This window comes from Engraulis encrasicolus, chromosome 4, assembly GCF_034702125.1.
Source record: "Engraulis encrasicolus isolate BLACKSEA-1 chromosome 4, IST_EnEncr_1.0, whole genome shotgun sequence".
NCBI lineage: Eukaryota > Metazoa > Chordata > Actinopteri > Clupeiformes > Engraulidae > Engraulis > Engraulis encrasicolus.
This window is the reverse complement of record NC_085860.1, coordinates 24,642,391-24,656,889: the sequence shown is the minus strand read 5'-3', so window position 1 is coordinate 24,656,889 and position 14,499 is coordinate 24,642,391. Positions and strand designations below refer to the sequence as shown.

The window sequence follows — 14,499 nt, the reverse complement described above, 5'->3', positions numbered from 1 at the left end:
CATGATTCAGGATCATTTGTATTCAATCTGATAGCCTCATGGGGGAGTTCAGCCTGGGAGGGCTGCAAGGGAGGAGAGTATACAAGCTAAGAGCACCACCTGGTGGCTACTTCCAATTCCAAAGAGTTGCAACCTTTTTCAGCACACCTCTCGAGTAAAAGTCAAAATAATTTTCTCCCATCCTTTCCTGCTGCTTGTGGCTTTGTAACGTAAGGCTTGATATCATTGATGATCAAAGTTTTATTCAATATCTTGCAAAAGCACAAACGCATAATCTAATTTGCAGTTGGGATATTGAATTGGGGAAAGCAGTACCGGCTACTAGTCCATTTGGTGCCCTAGGCAAGCACCACTTCTTTCCTTGAGTGCAATTAGAAATTGGCTTCTGTAAACAGCAAAATACATCTGAGAGCACAGCTGATCTAGCACCTACACACGTATACTGAGTAGGCTACTCATCATGAGTAATCATTGTCAATGTAAAGTTTGCTGTTTAATTTTGCTTGAAATCCTAATTCTGTGGGACATGGCGCCCCCAAGACCTTCGCCGCCCTGGGTGACCACCTGTCTGCGTATGCCTAGCACCAGCACTGGGGAAACGTTGTTTTCTCCATGCAGGCAGAGCGACACAAAGAGGCCAGCAAGCCATTTTTATACTGTAGTATGTACCATTTAAGTAAGCAACCATACACATGAGCTGAACAATATATGTTGCAGTACATGGAATCAGGGGTGTAGCAGCAAATTGTGGGCCCTACAATCAGCTGCGATGGAGCCCCCCAGCCATATATCTATAAATCAAACTGTGTCCCTTACGAAAATTGACCATGGTAAACCATGTTTTTTTCAGCATGGTTCGAAACGTTTAAAAAAAAAATTGGTTCAATCATGGTTTGACTATGATTTAACTATAAAATTAACCATGGTTTTACCATGGTTTATAGTTATTCATTAAACTACACTTAGCTGCCGCTTTTATATCCAACGCACATACTGGTGACAGTCATTGGAGCAATGTTAGATTAGGTGCCTTGCTCAAGGGCACTTCAGCCATGGAGGGAGATGTAGGGAGAGGTGAGGGTGGGACTCAAACCCATAACTCTCTGATCTTCGGTCCAACTCCCTTACCGTTACACCAGTTTTCATGGTTTTTTTTTAGATAACCATGAAACCCACAATAAACCATGTATTTTTGAGCATAGTTTGTGACTATGGTTAATAGTCACATAGTCACAATCCATGCTGGAAAAACCATAACCATGAATAACCATTAGTCAGGAACCACAGTTTTCATGGTTACAAAAAAACATGGATAAGCCAATTGTAATACTATGGTTGGTTCAAAGTACTTAGATTAATCATGGCATACAATGGTACCATGACTTCTAGTGCCACTCAGCTAAAGGCACATGTGACACTGTGGACACTTTATGATTTGGAGTGTGTGTGTGTGTGTGTGTGTGTGTGTGTGTGTGTGTGTGTGTGTGTGTGTGTGTGTGTGTGTGTGTGTGTGTGTGTGTGTGTGTGTGTGTGTGTGTGTGTGTGTGTGTGAGTGTATGTGTGTGTGTGTGTCTGAGAGAGAGAGAGAGAGAGAGAGAGAGAGAGAGAGAGAGAGAGAGAGAGAGAAAGAGAGAGAGAGAGAGAGGAGGGAGAGAGAGAGAGAGAGAGAGAGAGAGAGAGAGAGAGAGAGAGAGAGAGAGAGAGAGAGAGAAAGAGAGAGCTGCCTTGGCTAAATGTATGTAAAAGTGAGCTATATTTGGTTAATGTATGTGTAAGTATGTGTGTGTCTCGTGGGTAATGTCTTTTTGTATGTGTGTATGCTTCTTGACACCTTAATTTAACCCTGGGATCAATAAATGATACTCTACTCTAAACCATGACATACCATGGGCCCTAGTGACTAAGTCACACTTTACCCCCGTGTACGACACCCTGCATGGAATGTGTATTAATAACTAACTTACATATGAGGAAAATGGGCCACATTTAAGGTGCCATATAGAGCCATTGTTAACATACATGAATAATGTTGTATTTTCAATATATATGACAGCTGTATCGGTCATAGGACATGTTTGCTAACCCAGAGGCACCAGTTCGAAGCTGGGCCGAGTGACTCTCTTGCCCTTCGCTGTACACTTCCAAAGACAAGTCTTCTGTTATCCAGTCTTGCACTTTAAATGTCTGTATGAGCACTGTCTATGTCCATACTGTCTTATGTCCATGTATAAGTACTGTCTATGTCTATACTGTCTATGTCCTTACCTAGATTAGTCTATGTCTGCATGGGAAAGCAAGAAATGTAATTTCAAATTCTTTGTATGACCAGTGCATGTAAAGAAATTGACAATAAAACCTACTTGATTTGACTTGACTTGACACCAGGACATCACTGCCATTGGGTGTCTGGAAATGAACCATTACCTGTAGAATGGTTTTACCAGACCACATTAACCCCTTAGCACAGTTATAATCGTACTGTCACCAAAATTGTAATGGCTATGTCATAATCTGTTACTTAAGGCTCTCGGTACTGTTATAGCAATGTTGTCATGATGTAGTTGAGTAGTGAAGTAGTGAATTGGCCTGCTGGCGACCCCATCTACATTAAAGGGGAAGAACGTTTTTTTGCACGTGGGGCCTTATTTCTGGAATAAAACACATCACTCTACACACCCATACCACTTTTTTCCCATTTGGTAAAGTTCAGAAGATATTGTGTGAGACGGCATCCACTCAACGGTAGTCGTGGGGGCATTCAAACCAAGCCCGTAAATGAGTTGTCCCCACTTTTAAGATGTTCTACAGTTATCAATTGAAGCCATTAAGTGGTCTTTCGCACCTCTCCCTATGTGTCCACACTTATTTCTTCAAACCAGAAGGAGCTCTACTTACTTCGCAATTAATTTTTGGTCTGCATCCTCGATGCCCGCAGGCACTTGGGTGGGAGGGTTGTGCTCAGCTCTGGTTTGAAATGAGCTCTGTCCAATCGCTGACAGTTGACATTTATTACGTTTTATGGCCCATCATTTTATTGCTATCTGGGCACCAACCTAGCAGATCGGGAGTTGAACCGGCAACCTTTGGTCTACAAGTCTGACGCACTAACTGCTTACCCCTGACTGCCCACATTGTGCACTCTGAACAAAGCCTGACATGTTCGGTAGGCCTACCCTGGTGGACCGGGCTCAAAAATTGGGCTGGGAAACACTCCTTCGCTTCATTTCACAGACAGTCAATGGTTTTTGAGGGAAAGGAACAGAGGGGAATAGACACACCCCTGTGTTATGCACGGCACTTGTCTGATGAGACATCCCCCTGGTGATTTGTGACAGGAAGCTGAAGATCCATCAGATGGCAGGAGACAGGGGATAGCTGAGCCAAGCTGAGGTCCACAAACAATTACCTACTGACCAGGGTGGCTGACAGGTTTACCGGGACCCGGGAGCCAGGACAAAGTCTTCTGAAAGGGCCACCTACCTATAGCCTGATAAACCAGACTAAATGTGGATGTCTAATTTAGTCTGGCCTCGATGCATAATACATCCGAAGAGTGTTGATAAGAACAACCTTCCCTCAAAACCCTGCCCGCTTTGATTCAAAACACATCTTTGCGTTGTAATTGGTTTGCCAGATTCATGGCATTCTGGCTTCATTGAATCATTATGCGAGGCCAGACCCACCCGTAGACAAAAATTTTTGCCGTCCAGCGGGTGGCGCTGGTTCACCAGGCTAACCTACCTATACATAATGTACTGGGGACCCATTTCTGGGCCCACGCTCTCCCTGGGCCCGGGACAAGTGACCCGCATTCCCCCCCTAGCGGCTTCCTTGCTACTGTAAAATGTAGGCCTAAATTAATTTTGCATTCCATCATAGGTATGCTCTGAAGTGTAGGGCTATTTATTGAGAAGAATCTCATTCTGTTGTGTGTTAACACACTAATAAACAACGCATCACTTAGCCTACATCTTGATGTCTGTGAATCCATAGCCACAGCAGCCAGTAAAAAGTAAGTTTTAATTTTTCTACACATTCTCAGTCTATTTGCAGCGATGGATCACGAAACGTGACTGGGTGTTTACCTATGTTGAGCAACCAATCATGCTCTGCTGCTCACGTCGCTCATTTTAATACTCTGTACACGTGTCACTCTTTCGACCAATGAAACAGGAGAGCAGAGGAAAACGATTACATTTGGTGTCGCTGTCACCGATCGCAAATACTTCAGAAAGCTTTAATCTGTCGCAACATCGGAAATGCATTGTATTTGATTTAAAACCAACATATATCGACTTGGACTCTAGCATGGACTAATTTGCAGTCATGGTCGTCAATTCTGTTCACTGGTTCCGGAAAGGACTGCGTCTTCACGATAATCCAGCTTTACAGGAAGCCCTAAATGGCGCGGATACTGTACGCTGTGTTTATATTCTGGATCCGTGGTTTGCAGGTTCGGCAAACGTAGGGATAAACCGATGGAGGTTTGTGAGCTTCCGTACATCTTTCTGTTGTTGACATCAAAGGAGAAACATGTGACGGTTCTAATTATGCACGTTTGGCCTGCTCACGAGTTGGCTAGCGTAGCCTACCACGTTTAGCTCAAAACAACTCTAATGGAATAACATGCCTAAGACTGACAACGTTTGACATCTTTTACCGTGCGCCCGTCGTTAATACAGTGCATCAAGTCAGAATTTAGGGTGTGATTCATTTTTTTGTTGTTGCTTTAATTACAACGCACTATCATGTGTGCACCCGTACCGCTTCATGGATGTGTAAGTTGGGCCAGCAAGCTAAGCTAACCAACCCATACGCGCATAGGCGTGTGTAAACACGTGTTTGGATTTAGTCAAATGCATGTCATAGCTAACTTATGAACATGTAAACTGTAACCCTTTGGTGCAAACGTTATGTCCAAAATAGCAATAGGGTAACTGATCTGTTCCACTGTGTTGTTACTGACTCTTATACGTAGTCCCCCTAACTAGCATGCTACCATGCTAACGCCTTTTTGCTCACGCCCACTTGGTCACTTGCTTTTTATGTAACACCTTAAATTACCAATCTTAGTATTGTGCGTCACTAATTACGATCTACTATGTTTCGCGTACAGGTAAATCGTACTTTAAACGATCAAAGCTGAAAGCATAAGAAAATGTGTTATAAAGGCGTTGTTATTGTTGAAACATCATACAGTAGGCTGTGATGCACTGCACGCACGCCGGAGGCGCAGAGCTCTTGATACACACAAGTTCACACGACGTCATGGCTGGAGCATTTAGTGAGTGTGGGTCACGTGAGGTCATTTGAAAAGAATTTCCACCATATGTCAACGTCATTTCAATGTAATAGAACTAATTGGCTTTTGTGTTTTGATATTAATACACTATTCATGTGTCACTGTCTATTTCACCTCAGGTTTTTACTGGAATCTCTCGAAGACCTGGACAGCAGTCTCAGGAAACTGAATTCAAGGCTGTTTGTGGTGCGAGGCCAACCAACAGATGTGTTCCCCCGCCTCTTCAAGGTCTGTCCATTCATTTGACATTGCATTACATTACATTGCATTGCATTTGGCAGACACTTTAAAACCAAACCGACTTTCGAACAGGACATAATCATAGTCAACATCACTAGCAGATACAAAGTGCGCAGGAAATATATAGAACAACAGATGCAAAGAACGGTTAGGGTTTTTTATTTACCCTTAGTTCCCTCCTGTAATGTAAGGAATTTCCATATGCATATACCTACTCTTTCCTGCTTTTAGCCTGTGTGTAGTTTTGTAGAGGGCTTTCTAGTAGCCTGTTAACATAATGAGAACCTTGTTACATGGTGGCATAAGAGGTTAAGATGAGTGTGTGTGAATAAAACTGGCCTATGATAAGCCAGTACAGTACATTGCACATAAACATGAATTCATCATATTGGCTTTTGTATTGTATGGCCGCTAATGGCTGTTCTGCATCTGTGGGGGTCACATGGTCTGTCATGGTCATGGTCATGAGTAAAGGGAAAGCTGGTGGGCGAGATATTCCAAGCAGAAAGGGGGGTGTGATGGGGTGGACATCCTCTCAATAATGGACTCTCTTTTATGTTAATATTTTATGCAGCCCTATGCAGAAGGACACATTTGAGTAGTGCCAGGCAATGTGACCTGTCACGTTTTCCCTGCTTTTCTTCTGCTTTTCCTGATTGACCCTCTTTGCTAATGATAATTTTTAAGCCTGATGCCTTATGCAGTGGTTGAGTTGTAAAATCAAACCAGGGGGGATGGTCAGAGAGGGATTCTGATTATTGGGAGTTCGGGGGTTTGTTCCTGAGAAAAGTTTGAAAATACAGTTGTTAAAAGTACAATTTTAATGCATTACATGAATGTATAGCCTATACATGAATATAGATCAATGGTTTTAGAGGGGGATGGTTTTTGACCATTTCCATTGAGGGGGGATGATTTGTGACCATTTTCATTGTAGGGGGGATGGCATCCCCCGACAACTCGAGCCCTAGCCTTATGATGAGTCAAGAGGCAACAGCATGCCTTGTGCTTTTCAGAGTACTGCTGTTCTCATTTGTGTTGCTGCCAAGTGCAATTATGGATCTACCATGCTTTTTAGAAAACTATCAAGTTAGTTCTCAAACTGATTATCATTAGATTAGCATAGAACAGTAATAGCTTAGTGATAGACTGTGAAGCGGAGGCAGTGAGTATTGCCTTTAGGCACACTCATTTCATGCATAGTTAAGATTTAATGCCATGTCCTTGAAACTAGACAACCGCAGCTCTAAACTGAATTTGAACTGGTTTGTCGAGTAGAGTAGAGTAACTTTATTGATCCCCAGGGGGAAATTCAGGTGTCAATTAGCTTACATAAATACACAAAACACAATACATTCTTCTCTCAAACTCACTACAGGCTACTAACATATAATTCTTTACAGTGTTTCTCATACATAGACAATTATGTGGCGCAGCACCACAGAATAAAAACCAAACGCCATAAATTGATCAACAGCCACACATGTCAATGGGAATAGATGCATAATACTTTTTCACTGGCCAAATGTCCATTGCCCGTACCTCCACCACACATTGCTACTTGTTCTATGGGAAACACTGCTATATAGTGAAGTGAAAGTGAAAGCCCAACTTGGAAACTCCAACTCCCACTGTCAAATTTGTGACACAGCACTCCACAGCACACAAGTGTGCACTGCACACAACAAAATTGCATTCATGCCTCACCCGTGAAAGGGGGCAGCCCCCAATGGCGCCTGAAAGGGAGCAGTGCGTCAGGACGGTACCATGTTCAGGGTACCTCAGTCATTACGCCCCCCACCAACCTGGTGGGTCGGGAATCGAACCGGCAACCTTTGAGCTACAAGTCTGACTCCCTAACCGCTTACCCATGACTGCCCTATATAGTTGGCAACAGTTCAGCTAGAAGTGGAACAAGCAGGGATGCAGTGCTGTGGGTCAGTTCTAGTTGTTCCCTTCTGTGCAGTTGTTAAATGAGTCATGGCAGGCCAACCACATAATGAACAGCAATTCAAAGAAATAAAAGTGTGATTTTAGAAGAAGCAGGCACACAATGGCTTGCTTACCACCTGCAGGCTTAAAGAAGGGGTAAAATGGGGCTGGCCTGTGGAGGCTCAACAATATACTGTTTTAGACCAGTGATGGACAGCTTGGCTTTTAGGAGCTGCATTTCTAGCCAATTATAATCAGTACACCTATTCAGAGGAGGTGATTACTGAATATACACTGTGTTAAAAATGTAATTTGGAATTTGATATGCAAGTCTGGAGCTCTTGCATTTTAGTTTGCTTCACCACAGGGTTTAAATGGTGTGTGCGAAATTGTTATTTTACTCCTTGAGAGTCAGAATTACTGTAAGATTTAATTGTGAAGCGAGAGGATTGTTGATTTTGTGTGGAAACCTGCTGCCAATTTCAACTTGTGCTTGTGTGTGTGTGTTATGTTCACAAAAGTGCATGTCTAAATGTACATGCATCTTGAAACAAGGATTGCATATGTAAACAAAACAGTGAAACCGTATGTGTCCTTAGAGTGCCTAAATCATGACCTACTTGCTTATCAAAAACCGGGAATTGCCTAGCAGGCCATTCACATTGTAACTAACCAGCGTCCCTTGTGATATTGCTGTATTTCACCATTAATATACACAATGGCATAGTGGAAGTACTAAACCTGTTACATGTGCCCCCTGTCTCTTGTTGTCATGGCCTAAAAGCCCTGATGAAGGCCGAAACATGTTGGCTATTTTAACCAGTTCCACTATGAACTAGCTAAGTTTATCTTTCTTTCTTTCTTTTACTTTATTTGTTCAGGACATTGCACATTCATGAACATATACATACATGTACATATATGTAAATATGCCAGATTGTAGCCCAAGGGCTAATTTCCACCTGGTGTCCAATAGCTTTTTAGATTGGTAAATCTTTTTAACGACAAGACAAGAAGAAGAGTGCCTTTTCATAACCTGATTCCAAGTGAAGTCTAGCCAAAGAGCACCTTAGCAAAAACTGGATTGAACACAGAAGCCCTCTGACCTATCTTCTTTGTCTTGTCATGTCTCAGGAGTGGAACATCACTCGGCTGACGTTCGAGTATGACTCAGAGCCATACGGGAAGGAGAGGGACGGGGCCATCATGAAGATGGCTCAGGAGTTTGGTGTGGAGACTGTGGTGCGGAACTCACACACGCTCTACAACCTCGACAAGTAAGTCAGCAGTGGTTTGCATTACTTACATACACACACACACGCACACAAGCGCACGCTCATGCACGCGCGCGCGCACACACATTTTACTTCTTTATTTGGATTGACAGATATACAATTATCATGGCACAATCCAAATTTGGTTTAAAAGGAGTCTAATACAGCACTAGAATCTTCTGTTCATAATGTCCTAAGGATAAAGGTGGCACCTGCGTTTCCATATGAAGAGGCTCCCAATGATGCAAGATATTGAGCAAAATTTTGTGAATTGCTTGGCGCTTCTTTTTGTCAGTCCACAGATCTGTAGACCACGCAAACAGAGTTTATGCACATGGCCCAGACTACCAAAAATGAGCACAATTACTTTACATGAGTAATTGCAGTTATTTAAAGCAGTACACAGTGGTTGGTATTTCAGAAGCTTCGTTGAGTAGCATATATCCAGTACAGCTCCAGGCCTTTTTATTAGAATACCATGAAAAAGTTGATTTATTTCCATAATTTCATCAATAATGTTAAACTGTCATGGATTGTAGATTCATGGCCCAGTTTTTTAACTATTCCGATCATTATTTTTTTTCTTTTTATATACGTTGGCCTTCCAGCTCAAAAAACCCATGAATTGGGGAATTCGCATTATTAGAATATTGTTATAAAATCACATTTTTTTTCATCAAAATTCGGGTCACATTAAATCAGTTGAAATTTGGTACTTTCTACATAACATGCAATGGTCAATACTTGGTTAGGACATTCTCTGTCTTCATAATGGCCATGATGCGTTTAACATTGAAGTCAATGGCAAAAACAGTGCATGGGAGTTATGGAAGCCCAGATATCCTTGATGCTTTGCTGTCAGCTGTTCTTGTTTGCTGACCTGATACCCCACACTTCACTCTTCAATATACCCTGTAGATTTCCATGCCACGTTTTGGCGCTTACTCACCAGTTTAATTCTAAATAACCAGAAATGAAACCCCATTGAAAATGAATGGGGTTTAATTTCTGTTGAGTTAGAATTAAACTGGTGAGTTAACACCAAAACGTGGCATGGAAATCTTCGGGTATATTGAAGAGGGAAGTGTGGGGAACCAGGTCAACAAACAAGAACAGCTGACAGCAAAGCATCAAGGATATCTGGGCTTCCATAACTCCCATGCACTGTTTTTGCCATTGACTTCAATGTTAAACGCATCATGGCCATTATGAAGACAGAGAATGTCCTAACCAAGTATTGACCATTGCATGTTATGTAGAAAGTACCAAATTTCAACTGATTTAATGTGACCCGAATTTTGATGAAAAAAAATGTGATTTTATAACAATATTCTAATAATGCGAATTCCCCAATTCATGGGTTTTTTGAGCTGGAAGGCCAACGTATATAAAAAGAAAAAAAATAATGATTGGAATAGTTAAAAAACTGGGCCATGAATCTACAATCCATGACAGTTTAACATTATTGATGGAATTATGGAAATAAATCAACTTTTTCATGGTATTCTAATAAAAAGGCCTGGAGCTGTATATGAATCAAATGAACATCCAATTTCTACAATTATAACTTGTCTATTGTTCTCATCAATCAATGTAAGATCAGGCGAGTTTGGTGAGTGATGGATAACATCTCCCAATGTAGTGCACTGATCACATGCACACACGCGAGCCCTGTCCGGTTTTCATTTTGACCCTTGGTCGAAACACCAGGCTGGCCTTTTGCCTTTTTCCAGCAGAGTTAAAGTTCATAAGTTAAAGGTCAAAACATGAATGCAATTGAAATTTAACAGACCACTCTTCACATGCGCTGAAGTAAGAAATAGGTTCACGTTAGATTTAATTGTTGCTGAGTAGGAGAGAGGCATAGCAAAAAAATGTCTTCCAGTCTACCATCACATCATTGCATTGCTAAGATGCTGTGCTCTTGTGTTGGTGAAGTTCATGTGATAAAAAGTCTTCAACTCTTCATCTTTGCTTTATCATTATTACAAAACATGCTGCTTTCATGTGAAAATCAGGAAGACGCCTATGTGAAACGCTGAAGGTTTTGTGTCCGAGTTAAGTTGCAACAGTGACAGAACTAAGTAGTGTAATACAGTGACATTTTTTGAAGTAACTTAGAAAAGCATTAACGGAAGTGCTTCTAGGATCCTCAAGCTTTCTTTGGAAACATGAGTGCTCTTTCAGTTGTTGTGTGAGTCAAACATTAAAATTAAAGGGAGAAGTGAAGCACTCTGGTCTCTTTTTTTCTTGCAAGATCGTGGCAGCTTTTTATAAAATATATAAAATATTATCCAATGTGGCAGCTGTTCAGGAGCTGCTACATTTTCGGTCGCGTTGATTTGTCTGTTTGCCTGTTAGCAGGATAACTCAAAGGAACGGATTTTGATGAAATTTTTTGGAGTTATTGGAAATGACAAAAGTAACAAGTGATTAAATTTGGGTGGTGATCCGGATTATGATCTAGGATTTCTTCATTATTGTGGGATAGGGCAAATTTTGACATTCCAGTTTCTAACTCCACAAAAACAAGGCAGAAAGACTTGAAAAAAATGTGGGTGCAACTGTCAAAAGTTCTATCAAACAGCTTCCTTGAGTGCACTCTCTTGAGTGCATTTCTTTTTTCCAGAGGGAAAAAACAATAATATGACTTGTTTATACAGATGCAACTAGCCCTCTATTAACTAAGCTTTGAGTTTTTTTGTTTTTACATGCAAAATCGATGGACAGTAAAATAAATGTGTCTTTAACTGGAAAGATCTCGAGTCTAAAGCAAAAATGAGTCAGCAGTACATGCTGTACTGCGTAACTACGGGTGTGTTGTTGTTTGTGTGTGTGTGTGTCTGTGTCTGTGTCTGTGTCTGTGTGTGTGGTGTTGGTTAGGGTTCGGACTCAGCGATTAATCATTTGGAAACTTTGTAACAATTGTTATGAAATTAGTAAATTACAATGATCAGCTTGGCGATATGTTGTCCATCATGTGGCAGAATACCACAGTTGGAGTCCACCGTCCTCTTCGCCGATTTCTATGCTAGTTGTTTGCAGAATGTAAAACAAGAGAAATGTAGAAGTAACAGAAGTGGAGCTGAGAACAGCAGATGCCAGATGTGACATGGAGTGACCCTGCAAAAGTTTTTTATCTCAAAGCTTTGGAGAAAAAAAACTAACACCACATCTGGCATGTTGTGATGTTTTGCTTGCTTTGATTATGACCTGACATAGTGGAAGTGAAGCCTGCATGTGAGCTACGTGTATGTATTTGTTGCCTTCAAATGCTGGTTTCAAATCAGACACCGACACTGTTGGAGGGTGGGTAGGAGGGTGTTATGCTTGTTATGCCTGTTAACCCTTTATAGGGCACACAAATCTCAGTTTCCGAGTGAAAAAAACAAACAAATTTTGACAAGTCTCCAGGCCACTGCTGATTGGTCAAATGTCATGATGTCACTATCTTTGTGAAAGGCTGATTTCTCCTGATTAATTTTATATAGCCCACTTGGTTGTACACCCTTGTAGAGAGGCATGGCAGGAGCATTTGTAATCGGTGTCAAGTGATCAAATATAGTCACTTGCCCTATAAAGTGTTTTCATCTTACTTACATGGAACAGCTGTGCTTTAAATTGGTAGATGAAGACATATTTTCAAGTTCTCATAGTTGTGAACGCAGGGTGATACAAATAATGAACTACGGTAGCTGTGAGAGAAGAGTTGAACAATAGCTCTTGGCACTGTGGCCAACCACGTTGTCTGTCTTGTTCAGCTGAAACGTGACAGTTGGCACAGTTTTAGATAAGTTCAGCTAGCCACACCTTTTCATTAAGTGGGTGTTCTTTTCCCTACCTGTGTGTTTTTTAATGTCACAGCTTAATCAATATCCCAATCCCTTGCTTCAATAACTCAACCAAAGCAGAGCGTGTGAAATGAATCCTGCCCGCTTGTTCTGGCTCTCCGCCAGAGGGGCAATGGTGAGCACAGGTGATAGTGCTGTTAATCACCCCTGCTGTTTTTGAAAAAAAGTTTGCACACTCCTTTTGGATTTTTTCTTCTTTAAGTTATTTTTTCTTCTTTTTATTCATTCATTCATTGGCAATGACGTTTCGTTTCGGTGAATCTGAGGAAGACCGAGTGGTCGAAACGTCATTGCCAATGAATGAATGAATAAAAAGAAGAAAAAATCCAAAGGAGTGTGCGAACCTTTTTTCAAAAACTATGTAATCTTTTTGTTCAGCACCAGGGATTGTGCACAAGTAACTCTCTACAAATCACCCCTGCTGTACCTTAGTAAGTTGGTCTTTTCTACCAGCTAAACTGACATTTCAGCATTTGGCCAGTTGGCTGGTTTAGACTGCCTACGACCCTTGACCTGTCCCCCTTGCCATGGGCAGTGGCACCCCACCCAACAACTGTACCCTGTTCAATAATTCACTGACTGAGCAGCAGGACCTGGCTGAATAGCTGGTCTGTCACTTGTTCTCGTATTGCTTGTCCTTTTCAAGAGCATGACTGGGTCATGGGTGATTATTGTTATACACCGCCTCGCTGCCCATGTTTTGCATATGGATATGAACTTAGACGTCTGCAACCACGACCGCGCCTCTGAGGCCCCTTCCTTGGGGTTCCAAAAAAAGAGCTGTTCTCAGATGAAACCCCCTGAACCTTGATGCCTACTTATCATTTTTATTTATTTCCATCTGTCTGTCTTTTTCCTCTTCACTCACCACCTCTCTCTCTCTCTCTCTCTCTCTCTCTCTCTCTCTCTCTCTCTCTCTCTCTCTCTCTCTCTCTCTCTCTCTCTCTCTCTCTCTCTCTCTCTCTCTCTCTCTCTCTCTCTCTCTCTACCTCCCCCATTCCCCATGTGCATTAAAAGTCATGTTGCGTCTCCAGGTGGACGTTACATAAAATCAGGTGTCTGGCTAACGGGCCCACGCTTCCACGTAGCCAAGAGAAAGAGACTTGTCAGTCGCGTTGCTGCCGGTTGGCGTCATACAAACAAACCCACTTGGAGCGCGTTCAACCTCTTGCCTACTGTGCTGTCAGTGAAACGGGCTGTCGGCCCCCCAGTGGCCGTGGGCTGCCACTGCAGCTCACACTGCTGAACATGTGCCGACGGGGGAAAGGGGAGGAGAGGGAGGGGGTAATCGGCACCCGTAAGCGCGTCACAGCTACTGACATGTGCTGGCGGGGAGCTGCTGCTCTCACACACGGCAGGCAGCCTCTTGACATTCAGACGCGGTAGCCAATGGGAGTGGCTCCATTAAAGCCTGGCTCAGTATAGATGCCCCGTCCGTTGTATAACATGCAGAGAGAGAGAGAGACGCCTATAAATACAGATGAATACGTTTGTAACTCTATCAGGTCACGCAGTGAGGTGGGGTGGGAGAGGTTACCTGCTTTTAAAGCAGCACACAGTCAATTCAAGTGGGACCTTCAAACCTTGTGAATATTAATTTCACTTTGTCTGGGTCAGGGGATGTTTCACTTTTCACATTGGGTTTCATTACCCCATTTCTACCCGTTTTGACCTTTTGGCAATAATGGCAGGGATAACTAATTCACGTCTGCTGTACAGATATTCAGCAGATGGCGTACCCAATCATGTCAATGTATGTGATGCAAATAGTGTATATGTAGTGGGCCATGATTGTGCACACAGAACATGCAGATCCCGTTTTAGATTTAAGCTCCATGCACATGTTGTACAGTAAATGGAGAAACGTCAAGGCCAATGTTCACAATCGCTCGCTTGGTTG

General features: G+C 42.2%; 1 protein-coding gene across 1 annotated transcript in view; it reads left to right on the top strand.

The window, feature by feature from the left end:
• Positions 1-4,159: 4,159 nt before the first annotated feature.
• The window catches only part of cry2 (cryptochrome circadian regulator 2), a 36,672-nt gene continuing 26,332 nt past the window's right edge, over positions 4,160-14,499 (top strand). Inside the window, exons 1-3 of the mRNA XM_063196940.1 lie at positions 4,160-4,484; positions 5,422-5,530; positions 8,609-8,751. Coding sequence (XP_063053010.1) covers positions 4,327-4,484; positions 5,422-5,530; positions 8,609-8,751 — 410 coding nt within the window. The 5' untranslated portion in view covers positions 4,160-4,326. The remainder of the gene's footprint in view (positions 4,485-5,421; positions 5,531-8,608; positions 8,752-14,499) is intronic.